Below are 14,093 nucleotides of genomic sequence, written 5' to 3' on the forward strand. Positions count from 1 at the left end.
TGAATCATGCTGGGACCAGTGTCCTGGCAAATCGCTTAACTAGGGTTGTAGATAGGGCTTTAAACTCAATAGCTGGGGAGAGGGTTCAGTTGCATGGAAATATAAAAAAATCAAAGCTTGAGGAGAGGTTAAGAGTGCAGGTTAGTGATGAGGCTGATTGTTACCAAGAAGTGAAAGGAAGGGACAGAGTGTGTGAATGCCATATTGCACCAAAAAATCATATAAGAGTAGGGAAAATTGACAGTAGGGCAAACTTAAAGGCTTTGTATCTGAATGCACGTAGCATTCGGAATAAAACTAATGAGTTAACAGCACAAATACAGAAAAATAGATATGATTTGGTGGCAATTACTGAGACGTGGTTACAGGGAGAACAGGTTTGGGAGTTGAATATCCAAGGAAACTCAGTGTTTCGGAAGGATAGGCTGGAAGGAAAAGGAGGTAGTGTAGCTTTGTTAGTAAAGGAAGAGATCAGTGCTATAGTGAGGAATGATATAGGCACTGGAGAGCAAGACGTAGAGTCAGTCTGGGTAGAAATAAGAAATAGTAAGGGAAAGAAGTCCCTGGTGGAAGTAATCTATAGGTCTCCAAACAGTAGTTCAGCAGTAGAGCACAGTATAAACCAGGAAATACTGGGAGCATGTAAGAAAGGCACGGCAATAATCATGGGTGATTTTAATATGCATATAGACTGGACTAATCAAATTGGCAAGGGTAGCCTCAAGGGAGAGTTCATAGAGTGTATTAGAGATTGTTTCTTGGAGCAATATGTTGTGGAACCAACTAGGGAGCAGGCTATTCTGGATCTGGTTTTGTGTAATGAGATGGGATTAATTAATAATCTCATAGTAAAGGATTCTCTAAGGAAGAGTGATCATAGCTTGCTAGAATTTCAAGTTCCGTTTGAGAGTGAGAAACTTGAGTCCCACACTAGTGTTCTGGAGTTAAACAAAGGTAACTACATCGGCATGAGGGCAGATTTGGCCCAAGTGGACTGGGCAGGAAGACTACAAGGTAGGACAGTTGATGAACAGTGGCAGATATTTAAGAAGATATTCAATTCCTCCCAAGTAAAATATATTCCAAAGAGGAAGAAAGATGGTAAGAGGGGGAAAAAGCATCCATGGCTAAGCAAGGAAGTTAAAGATAACATAAAGGCAAAAACTAGGCAAACCAAATTGCAACGGTCAGTGGCAGGCTGGAAGATTGGGAAAATTTTACAGATCAACAAAGGTTACTCAAAAAATAATAAAAAGAGCAAAGGTAAATTATGAAAGAAAACTGGCACAAAATGTAAAAACTGATAGCAAAAGCTTCTACAAGTATATAAAAGAGAGTAGCTAAAGTGAATGTTGGTCCCTTGGAGGATGAGATTGATGAGTTAATAGTGGGGAACGCAGAAATGGCAGAGACGCTTAATCAATATTTTGCCTCAGTTTTCATGGTGGAGGATATTAGTACCACCCCAATAGTGACAGAAGGAGGAACTTAGAACAATCACCATCACTAGAGAAAAAGTACTGAGCAAACTATTGGGACTAAAGGGTGACAAGTCCCCAGGACCTGATGGCCTACATCCCAGGGTCTTAAAGGAAGTGACAGCAGAGATAGTGGGTGCATTAGCTATAATATTCCAAAATTCCCTGGATTCTGGAAATGTTCTAGTGGATTGGGAAAATGCTAATATAACACCCTTATTCAAAAAGGGGGGAGGCAGAAAGTAGGAAACTATAGATCAGTTAGTTTAACGCCTGTCATTGGGAAATTGTTGGAATCCATTATTAAGGAAGTAGTAATGGGGCATTTGGAAAGTCAAAATGCAATCCATCAGAGTCAGCATGGTTTTATGAAGAGTAAATAGTGTTTGACTAATTTTCTAGCGTTCTTTGAAGATGTGACAAGCAAATTGGATAATGGGGATCCTGTAGATGTAGTATATCTGGACTTCCAGAAGGCCTTTGATAAGGTGCCGCACAAAAGATTAATACACAAGAGAGGATCACACGGAGTTAGGGGTAATATATTAGCTTGGACAGAGGATTGGCTAACCAACGGAAAGCAGAGAGTCGTGATAAATGGGTCTTTTTCTGGATGGCAAGCTGTGACTAGTGGGGTGCCATAGGATTCAGTCCCCAACTATTTACAATCTATATTAATGACTTGGATGCAGGGATAGAAGGTACTATAGCTAAATTTGCAGATGACACCAAAATAGATGGGAAAATAAGTTGCAATGAAGAAATAAGAAATTTACAAATGGATATGGACAGGTTAGGTGAATAGGCCAAAATTTGGCAGATGGAGTTTAACATGGATAAGTGTGAGGTTATCCATTTTGGTCAAAAGAGAAACTTCAGAATGCTTCAGTGCAGAGGGATCTGGATGTCCTCATGCATGAATCGCTGAAAGCTAGTATGCAGGTACAGCACGTAATAAGGAAGGCAAATGGAATTTTGGCATTTATTGCTAAAGGAATAGAGTATAAAAATGGGGAAGTGTTGTTGCAACTGTACAAGGCATTGGTGAGACTGCACCTGGAGTACTGTGCACAGTTTTGGTCCCCTTACTTGAGGAAGGATGTAGTTGCATTGGAGGCGGTTCAAAGGAGGTTCACTAGGTTGATTCCAGAGATGCGGGGCTTGTCTTATGAGGAGAGATTGAGCAGTTTAGGCCTATACTCGCTAGAGTTTAGAAGGATGAGAGGAGATCTAATTGAGGTATATAAGATGCTAAAGGGGATTGACAAAGTAGACGTGGAGCAGATGTTTCCCCTTGTAGGGCATTCTAGAACGAGAAGCTGTGGTTTTAAGCTAAGGGGTGGTAGATTTAAATCAGATATGAGGGGGAATTATTTTTCTCAAAGGGTTGTGAATCTGTGGAATTCACTACCTCAGAGTGCAGTGGATGCTGGGACGCTGAACAAATTTAAGGAGGAGATAGACAGATTTTTAATTAGTAAAGGGTTGAAAGGTTATGAGGAGAGGGCGGGAAATTGGAGTTGAGGCCAAAATGAGATCAGCCATGATCGTATTGAATGGTGGAGCAGGCTCAAGGGGCTGAATTGCCTACTCCTGCTCCTAGTTCTTATGTTCTTATTATGTTCTTATGTAAAAGGGAATTGAAAGATATGATGAGAGGCTGAGATAAGGTCAATGGAATGGGAGAAGACGCATGTGGAGTAGAAACAGCAGTACAGACTGGTTGGGCTGAATAGCCTGTTTCTCTCATCTATAGTCTATGTAATTCCATTCTTCTTGCTTGCACTCTGAACAGGAAAATTTCATTAACCTTGCTGCTGCTTTCCATCCCTCCCCCACCTTCAAATGATCCATTTGCAGCTCTTCCCCTTTCCTTCCTCAACTTCACTATTTCCATTTCTGGGGATAGGCTGTCAACTAATATCTCCTATAAGTTCACTATCTCCCACAGTCGCCTTAATGACTCCTCCTCCCACTCTACCTCCTGTAAGGACTCTATTCCATTCTGCCAGTTTCTCTGTCAAGCCTGTTCTGATGATACCACCTTCCATATTACTATTTCCTTTTTCCTGATATGAAAATTCCCCTCCACTATGGCTGCCAGGAGCTTTAACTGTGTCCGCCCCGTTTCCCACATTTCTGCCTTTACTCCTCTCCTTCCCTCCCAGAACCATAATTTCCCTTGTCCACTCTCCTGATCCATTAAAAGTCACATTTAATTGATCATCCTCTACAAACTTTGCCACCTCCAGCACCGTGCCCAACAAAGCAGATCTTCTTCCCCTCTTTCTGAAAGGAATGTTCCCTCCACAATATTCATCTATGGGTTCCGTCATGACCAACACTCGTCTCCTTCTTACAGCATTTTCCTGTGCAAGTGGAGGAGATGCAACACTGCCCCTCACTACCTTCTCCCTTCCCACCATTCAGATCTCCAAGTACTCTTTCCAGATTACATACACTTCGTCTAAGTTAGTAATCGCTGCTCATAATGCAGTCTCTGCTACATTGAGGAAAGCAAATGCAGATTGAGTGACCATTTTGATGAACAGCTCCATTCAGTCTGCAAGTATGATTCTGAGCTTCTGCTTGACTGTCATTTTAATTCTCTGTCCCACTCCCACTTTGACCCCTCTGTCCTCGGCCTCCTACAATGTTCCAATGAAGTTCAACAGAATCTTGAGGCACAACAAATCTCCATTTGCTTCTGTACTTGCTTGAAAACTGTTAATTCTCTAGCATTTTCTATTTCTGATGATAGGGCAGTGACCTAAAATATTAACTCTGTTGCTCTCTCAATAGATGCCGCTTGACCTGCTGGATGTTTCCAGCATTTTCTGTTTTTATTGTAAAATACATATTGGTTTAAAATCCAGCATTTGTTTGTGTGTACGCACGTCAAATCATTTGGACATCTCAACATGGTTGCAGTTTACATGTAATAATTAAGTTCAGTGACAGTTCATATCAAGGCAGTTGTGGAAGATCACATGATGGACAAACAAAGAATCTGTTCTCTCCTAACCTGGGGAAGCTGATGGGAATTTTGAGGTTACTGAGGTCTTCCTAACAGAATTTTCTCTATATAAAAAATATTACTGTATTCCAGCAAGTCGTGATCCATTAAAAGTCACCAACCAAACACTCCTGATACAATGTGGCAGCTGAATTATGGAAACCCTTCTGAAAACTTTGAATGGAGCTTTTGTCTCACATGGCCTTGTTCACTGACAAAATAACCTTTTGTACCCATTTAACAGCCTCATACCCCACTCCCAATTCTTAACATCCATTATTCTCTTGCACAACTATTTTTTATCAATCTGCTCTTCCTACAGAGGTTTGTGGCAGTTCTGACAAAGGTTCTCTACCCAAACTATAAACCTACCTTTTCAGTTGCTGGAGAGCCTGATATGTTTGTCCAACATTTTCTGGTTTACTTTAGATTTCCAGTACTTAGCCCTTAAGTTTAGAACTGTTGCCAAACTGGTTGTACTACTCTGGTTTTGCAACTGAACAAAGAACCTTCTTGTCCAAGGGCGGATCTCAATGCCAGGAATTTCACCTGAAAACTAACAATGAATAATCATTCTACACATTTCTAACCCACAATCGAATTTTTTTTACATGAATGAGTACTTCCTTAGTGACTTTCTTCTGTGCGAATTATATTGCTGGTGCTCAAGAGATAAAAACAGAAAATGCTGGAAATATCCAGAAGGAAAAAGCAGTTCGGACCAGTTGAAGCCCGAACTGGCACTAATTGGTGCTTAACTGGTCTCAACTGGATTTTAATGGAAGCGGCTAATAAACTGGCAGTTCTACTGGACTCTTCTGAAATCCAGTAGGAGTTTCAGATTTTGAGCTGTCACCAGTATAGGTGCCAGTGCTTCTTAGCCACTTGAGCTGCTACCTATATTGCACTCTCTGTCAATTCACCGAACACCAGTGAATGCCTATCTCTCATCCCTCTTTATACTTAACTGACTTTGTAATTCTGGCAAGATCTTTCGGTCCTTACCTTGCCCCTTCTCCTCTCACCCCTCCCTTTTCCACACTCACCCCTTCCCCCTCCCCCTTTGCCTTCTCCCCCCTACCCACCCTCCCCCATCCCCATCCCACCCTCCGTTTCCCTCCTACTCCTCTCCCCACCCCCCCCACAACACCTAAACCCTTGCATTTCGCCTCCCTGCCCCACACACCTCCACATTTCCCCCACCCTCAATCCTCCACCACACCCAACCCCAACTACTCTGACCCCCCAACACCCCACCTCACCCCATACCCACACCCCACCACCCTTCCCATCCTCCCCACCCCCAACCATAAGACCATAAGATATAGGAGCAGAAATTAGGCCATTCGGCCCATCGAGTCTGCTCTGCCATTCAATCATGGCTGATAAGTTTCTCAACCCCATTCTCCCGCCTTCTCCCCTATCTATCTCAGTCTTAAATACAATCAATGACCTGGCCTCCACACCCTTCTGTGGCAATGAATTCCATAGATTCACAACTCTCTGGCTAAACAAGTTTCTCCTCATCTCTATTCTAAAAGGTCTTCCCTTTACTCTGAGGCTGTGCCCTCGGGTCCTAGTCTCTCCTACTAATGGAAACATCTTCCCCACGTCCACTCTATCCAGGCCTTTCAGTATTCTGTAAGTTTCAATCAGATCCTCCCTCATCCTTCTAAACTCCATCGAGTATAGACCCAGAGTCCTCAAACGTTCCTCATATGTTAAGCCTTTCATTCCTGGGATCATTCTCGTGAACCTCCTCTGGACCCTCTCCAGGGCCAGCACATCCTTCCTGAGATACGGGGCCCAAAATTGCTCACAATATTCTAAATGTGGTCTGACCAGAGCCTTATAAAGCCTCAGCAGCACATCCCTGCTTTTATATTCTAGTCCTCTTGAAATAAATGTCAACATTGCATTTGCCTTCCTAACTACCGCGTCAACCTGCAAGTTAACCTTAAGAGAATCCTGGACTAGGACTCCCAAGTCCCTTTGCACTCCAGATTTCTGAATTCTCTCCCCATTTAGAAAATAGTCTATGCCTCTATTCTTCCTACCAAAGTGCATGACCTCGCACTTCCCCACTGCCACATCTTTGCCCATTCTCCTAACCTGTCCAAATCCTTCTGCAGCCTCCCCGCCTCCTCAATACTACCTGTCCCTCCACCTATCTTTGTATCATCTGCAAACTTAGCCAGAATGCCCTCAGTTCCTTCATCTAGATCATTAATGTATAAAGTGAAAAGTTGTGGTCCCAACAACGACCCCTGCGGAACTCCACTAGTCACCGGCCGCCATCCTGAGAAGGACTCCCTTATCCCCACTCTCTGCCTCCTGCCAGACAGCCAATCTTCTATCCATGCTAGTACCTTGCCTCTACCACCATGAGCTCTTATCTTACTGAGCAACCTCCTGTGTGGCACCTTGTCAAAGGCCTTCTGGAAGTCCAAGTAGGTAACATCCATTGGCTCTCCTTTGTCTAACCTACTCATTACCTCCTCAAAGAATTCTAACAGATTTGTCAGGCATGATGAAACCATGCTGACTTTGCCCGATTTTACCATGCACTTCCAAGTATTCTGAAATCTCATCCTTAATAATGGACTCTAAAATCTTACCAATGACCGAGGTCAGGCTAATCGGCCTGTAATTTCCTGTCTTTTGCCTCACTCCCTTCTTAAACAGAGGGGTTACATTAGCGATTTTCCAGTCCTCTGGGACCCTCCCTGACTCCAGTGATTCCTGAAAGATCACCACTAACGCCTCCACTATCTCTTCAGCTATCTCCTTCAGAACTCTGGGGTGTAATCCATCTGGTCCAGGTGATTTATCCACCTTCAGACCTTTCAGTTTTCCTAGCACCTTCTCCTTGGTAATGGCCACCATACTCACCTCTGCACCCCGACTTTCTTGAACATTGGGGATGTCACTCGTGTCTTCCACTGTGAAGACTGACGCAAAGTACCTATTCAGTTCCTCCACCATTTCTTTGTTCACCACTACTACTTCTCCAGCGTCATTTTCCAGCGGCCCAATGTCCACTTTTGCCTCTCTCTTACCCTTTATATATCTAAAAATACTCTTGCAACCTTCTTTTATATTACTGGCTAGTTTACCCTCATATTTAATCTTCTCCCTCTTATTTCTTTTTTAGTTGTCCTCTGTTGGTCTTTGTAGGCTTCCCAATCCCCTGGTTTCCCACTGCTCTTCGCCGCATTGTATGCTTTCTCTTTAGCTTTTATGCTGTCCCTGACTTCCATTGTCAGCCATGGTTGCCTCGTCCTCCCTTTAGTATGCTTCTTCTTCCTAGGGATGAATTTTTGCTGTGTCTCCCAAATTACTCCCAGAAACTCCTGCCATTGCTGGAGTCCAACAAGCCCCACATCCACAATCCCTACCCCCCCTAGCCCCCCTCTAGTCCCCCCATATAGAGTGGGGATAATGGCGACATGCTTTTCGCGACTCAGGACAAAAGAGCTTGTTTTTGCCATGGTTTCTGAAATCAATCCAATCCATATCTCTAGGAACCAAGAATGGGCGGTGCAACAAAGTTCACTCTGAGTCCTGGATGATAAGCAAGTCTGCAGGATTGTGACAATTAAAGAGAACATTAAAAAGTTTGATCCTAAGACCCAACATGACTCAAAGATAAATGTGCAAGATAAGGTGGGTCCAGGCGAGTGCCGGCGCCTTGATTGTTTACAATTCAGGGAAGGAGAACTGGCTGCAGAACAATGTCTTTTATAAGGCACAGATCATTTTGCTTGAGTAAATCTCAATGCAAAAGTTGAAACTTTGTGCTCAAGCCGTTGCAAATTAAGTGTGTCTTTGAGGTGTGTTGAGGTTTTCTCTCTTCATTTGCAGAGTCCCGTGAAGGCCTCAAGGAGCAGAAGGAATCACCACTCTTCTGAATCTTAAAGGTTTGGGATACCACTGCAGAGAGTGACACCAGTGCTGACAGTATACCTCTCACAACCCTTCAAGTGAAGAGGGCATTAGAGGATGCTACTGTGACAGAGTACACGTGCAGCTCTCTACTCATTGTTTATCATTGTGTTAGCTAATATTGTATTCTTACAAACTTGCATGAACAATTCTATACCTAAAAGCAAATAGTACATGGAACTTGTAAGCATGCTCACGTCAAAAATGCCAACAACCTTGTTAACATCTAATTTCTTTTTCCTGATAGAAGGATAAGATTTCCTGAACATATGCTGCCCAAGCTGAGAAGCGTGATGTCCCATCATCTAGATTAATAAAGCTAGTACTTCCAGGGCAGCAATGGAGGATTGTGCAGAACCCGCCCAGAACTGGGAAGAACTACTGACCATTCAGAGGCTGGAGGCAGAGAAGGCAGCTCTCCAGCAGAAGCTGGTGGAGTTTTCCGGGATCAATCAAGGCCTCCAGGAAAGGTTGGAGGAGCTATCGAGGCTCAACTGCAGACTCCAGAACCAATTTTTCAGCACCTGCACGCAGAGTAATATATATTAAGATAATTGCAACCTTTATACAACAGCTATCTTAGTGCTGAGGGGCCATTATAAGCTTAACGATTTCTCTTGCTTTCTGTTGCAGCCTGAGGACCACAGCAATTGCTTGTGGGGACCCTGCAGCCCATGACCATGCCTCTCGGAGCAACAACCCTGCCCAGGCCTGCACAGATTGAAGCTGTACCCGCATTTATTTGTACAGTTGGGGCAAGTGGATGTGCGGAGGTGCTTTATACTCCAATAGATGAGAGTGTATGATTTTCTGAATGTTCCAGATAAAAACTGTACCAGTTCACACACCAAGCATCCTTAAAAGTGATAGATATCACAGGGTGTGAACGATGTCATCTGCATCCATGCAGTCTGGATGTGCACTATAATTTAGTCTGTACTACAGATCTTGCACACAGAACATTGATACATTCCTTTATTTCCCACTACAAGTTCAATTGTAGGGCGGTCTGGAGCTCAGTGAGCAGCAGTGTGCGAGCGTGTCAAGCCAGAGGACAAACTCGCTATTCTTCTAACCCTCACCCCATCAGCCACTAGTTATTACCAGCAGGGCATGCACAATTAAAACTGTCGGGATCCTAATTGTGTCAGAAGCCCCCAGTATTTATCTCTGATGAGGACCCTGCCTGACTGTGGCAGATACCTTACCCGCAACTAGAAACAATGTGCTTAAAATGGAGGGGGGAGGGAATGCAGCGGGAATCTGCTTCCACCAGAGAGGACAAAAGGAGCCTTAGTTTAAAACCTCATTTAAAAGAGAGAATCACAGAACGGTTACAGCACAGAAGGAGGCTATTTGGCCCATTGTGTCTGTGTAAACTCTCCAAATGAACAATTCACCAAATCCACTCCCCTGCCTTCTCCCCAAAACGCTGCCCATTCTGCCTTTTCAGATAATAATACAATTGTCTCTTGAAAGCATCAGTTGAACCTCCCTCCACCACACTCTCAGGCAGCGCATTCCAGATCCCAACTCGCTGTGTGAAAGTGTTTCTCGTGTCTCCATTGCTTCTTTTGCCAGTGTGCCCTCTTGCTCTCAATTCTTCCCCTTTGGGAACAGTTTCCCCCTGTCTACTCTGTCCAGACCCCTTATGAATTTGAATGCTTCTATCAACTCTCCTCTCAGCCTTCTCTTCTGCAAGAAAAACATTTCCTAATTCTCCAATCTACCGAAGCACCTGAAGTCTCTCATCCCTGGAATCATTCTTTTCTCCACTCACATCTTTCCTAAAGTGTGGTACCCAGAACTGGATGCAATACTCCAGTTGAGGCCAAGCTAATGACAGCAGCTCAGACAGTGCAACACTCCCTTGGTTCTACTGAAGTGTCAGCCTAGATTATGTGGTCAAGTCTCAGGAATGGAATTTGAATCCACAACATCTGACTCTGACTACAATTGAGAATGAATGCATTTTTACCGATATATATTATACCAAATGTGTATTCAATACAGCTGTTTCTACTTTGCATACATATAGAGTTACTGTTTTAACTGCAAACTTTATTTTAACAATTACACAAAGTTCTTATTCCGTTGATTTGGAAGGAGTTGGGTTATAAATGGGAGATTCATAATGAAGTTTAATGAAACACCAAATTCCAGACTATTGCTTACAACTAGTTTACTTATTTTTGAGAATAGAGTTCATACAAACTACAACATTTTCATGATACTTATGTCAGACTCAAATCATCCATGATTCTCACATGCCCCTTACAGAACTTCTATGAGTTTCAACAGAAGGAAAATCAGGTGGATTTTATTATGGTCATGCAATGCTTCCTGCGACATGTCCCTTTCTGGACCCTGCCCAGGCTGTCCTTGGCACGAAGGCAGTAAACTCAACTTCATACATGGTTTCTGCACTAAACTTTTAATCTCTTTCCTGTTTCTGAAAACAAAGATGAGAATTTTAAAATCAAGATGTTGCTTGAGCAGGAGACAATGTCAGTAAGCACAGGAATGATAGGTGAATAAGACATGGTGTGGGTTAGGACAACACCAGCACACTTTTAGATGACCTCAAATTAGCAGACTTAGAATGTGGGAAACCTGCCAGGGATAGGTTGGGATAGATTTCTTCACTGCTTTCCTCTCTTAGCCTCTGCACAAAATGATTTCTCATCCTCGGTGATTTCAACCTCGACCTCAACTCATCATACACTCTCTCCACTGAATTCGTTATCCTCTTACCCTCCCTAAATCTCTCCCTCCATGTAATGTCCCCAATCCATATTCATAGCCATCCCCTTCAGTTTTAATGACAGTATGTATGCCCAAATAGATGATGTTGCCATGGGATCCCCTCTAGGCCCAGCTCTCACAAATGCCTATTTTTTTGGGTTCCAAGAGAAACGTGTCTTCAATGGAATAACACCTAACTTCCTATCCCTCGCATATTTCCGATTATGTGGATGATATGCTCACTATATTTAAATCTACAGTTGCATGTAATAATTTCCTTACATGTCTTAATGGGCTCCATCCTGTGCTCAAATTCACCTTTCAAATGGAGCAGTCAAATGAGCTCCCATCCCTTGACGTACTAGTTGAGAAATCTGCCAGGGGTTTTTTCTACCATCGTCTACCATAAGCCAACCTTCACCGATCAATATATGCATTGGGATTCTTACAGTTCCACGGTATAAGATTGGTCTTATCGGCAACCTTGTAAACAGGGCCCAATCCATTTGCTCACGATGCAAGCTTGATGCTGAAATAGGGCACATCAAATGCATCCTACGGGATCATGGCTACCCTGATCAGATCATTTTGCGCTCTATATCAGCAAACTCATGAACGGCCCTAAGGCCATCACTTTTAGCCTGAAAAGTACCCAGTTTACCCTAGATTACCCTGGAAGGGTACTTCAAAAATTTGAGCAACAGGTGAAGCTAACTGTTTCACGCTGCTACTTTGCCATAGCAACATGAGTGGTATTTGCCACTAACAGGATGCTGCCGTCAAGCCAAAAAGACATTCTGCCTATTACACAAATGAGCAATGTGGTATATGAATTTTAGTGCCAGTGTGATGCTAGGTATGTAGGCCGAATGTCCCAAAGACTGGCAGGTCATATCAAACGGCATGTCTCAACCACTGTTCGTAATGTGCAAGGTACAGACCATACCCAATGAGCCCATGCTTGCAAAACTCAAAACACAGTGTCCAACATTAGATCTGATTCTGCAATTGAACAACATTTGCTGAATAATCCTCAATATGCTAAGAATTACGCTGACAACCAATTTAAGATTGTCAGTCAGCCTCGCAGCATGGTATGTTTGCGTATACTGGTAGCTACATATATTAATACACAGGGCCCTGCTCTTCGCAGATGGAAAGAACATGTACACACATTATGCCTGTTTCAGCAAAACAAAGTGAGTGACAGCCATTCACTAACTCATTCCTCAGGGCAATGCCTTGACCAATCAGGGTCAAGCTGCTGGTTCAAATTTCAAACATTGCTTGGAAGTTAACTGTCATCACCATGGTGCATTCTCCACGGCAACGCCTCTACCAATCAAAGTCCACTTGCCAACCAATCAGCACTCTCTTCACATACAGTATAAGTTGTTGTTTTCCCCTTATATCAGTATTCTTGCGAAGTGTCCTGATGAGTGCAAGACAAAAGGCTTTGACAGGTCTCTTTTTTCAGCGATGGGATGGTAGCTAAATTTGCTGGTGATACAAAGATAGGTAGAAAAGTAAGTTGTGAAGAGGACATAGGAGGCTACAAAAGGATATCAATAAGTTAGGTGAGTGGGCAAAGATATGGCAAATGGAGTATGAGGGAAAGTGTGAGGTTGTCCATTTTACAGGATGAATAAAAAAAAGAGGCATATGATCTAAACGGTGAAAGATTGCAGAGCTCTGAGGTGCAGAGGGATCTGGATGTCCTAGTCATGAATCGCAAAAGGTTAGTATGAAGGTGCAGCAAGTAATTAGCAAAGCTAATACAATGTTATCATTTATCGCAAGGGGAATTGAATACAAGAGCAGGGAGGTTATGCTTCAGTTATACTGGGCATTGATGAGACCATATCTGGAGTACTGTGTACAGTATTAGTCTCCTTATTTAAGGAAAGATGTAAATACATGAGAAGCAGTTCAGAGGAGGTTTATTAGATTAATACCTGTGATGGGTGGGTTGTTTTAGGAGGAAAGGCTGGACAGGCTAGGCTTGTATCCGCTGGAGTTTAGAAGAGTAAGAAGCGACTTGATTGAAACATATAGGATCCTGAGGGGACTTGACAGGGTGGAAGTGGAAAGGAAGTTTCCTCTTTTGGAAGAATCTAGAACTCAAGGTCACTGTTTCAAAATAAGGGGTCACTCATTTAGGACAGAGATGAGGGGAAAAAAATTCTCTCAGAGGGTTGAGACTTTGGAACACTCTTCCTCAAAAGGTGGCTGAGGCAGAATCCTTGAATATCTTTAAGGTAGAGGTAGATAGATTCTTGATAAGCAAGGGGGTGAAAGGTTATCGGGGTAGGCAGGAATGTGAAGTTGAGGTTAAAATCAGATCAGCCATCATCTTTTTGAATGGTTGAGTAGGCTTGAGGGGCCAAGAGTTCTACTCCTCCTAATTCATATGTTCATATGTTTTTTCAGGTGGGAAGGAGGTTTGTAGTGGAATTTCCCAGGGGTCAGTATAGGGACTCCTGCTTTTCCTGATAGATAGTGTACAGGGAACAATTTCAAAATTTCGACACATTGTAAACTGTGAGGAGGAGAGTGTAAGCTTCAAAAGGACAAAGACAAATTGGTGGAATGGGCAGACAGGTGGCAGATGAAGTTCAATGCGGAGAAATGTGAACTGATACATTTTGGTAGGAAGAACATGGAGACACAATATAAATTAAAGGGTGCTACTCTAAAGGTGATGCAGGAGCAGCTGGTTGTATATGTACGTAAATCATTAAAAATGGCAGGACAGGAAGATAGTGCAGTTAATAAAGCATAAAGTATCCTAGGCTTTATTAATAGGGACAAGAGCAAGGAGGTTATGTTGAACTTATGTAAGACACCAGTTAGACCACAGCTTATTGTGTACAGTTCCGGGCGCTGCATTTTAAGAAGGATCTGAAGGG

General features: G+C 43.0%; 1 protein-coding gene across 1 annotated transcript in view; it reads right to left on the minus strand.

Annotated features, from left to right (window-relative positions):
- Positions 1-14,093, minus strand: part of LOC144690010 (uncharacterized) — a 96,682-nt gene that overhangs the window by 36,215 nt on the left and 46,374 nt on the right. Inside the window, exon 8 of the mRNA XM_078557545.1 lies at positions 10,718-10,891. Coding sequence (XP_078413671.1) covers positions 10,718-10,891 — 174 coding nt within the window. The remainder of the gene's footprint in view (positions 1-10,717; positions 10,892-14,093) is intronic.

This window comes from Cetorhinus maximus, chromosome 2 (assembly GCF_964194155.1).
Source record: "Cetorhinus maximus chromosome 2, sCetMax3.hap1.1, whole genome shotgun sequence".
Taxonomy (NCBI): Eukaryota; Metazoa; Chordata; class Chondrichthyes; order Lamniformes; family Cetorhinidae; genus Cetorhinus; species Cetorhinus maximus.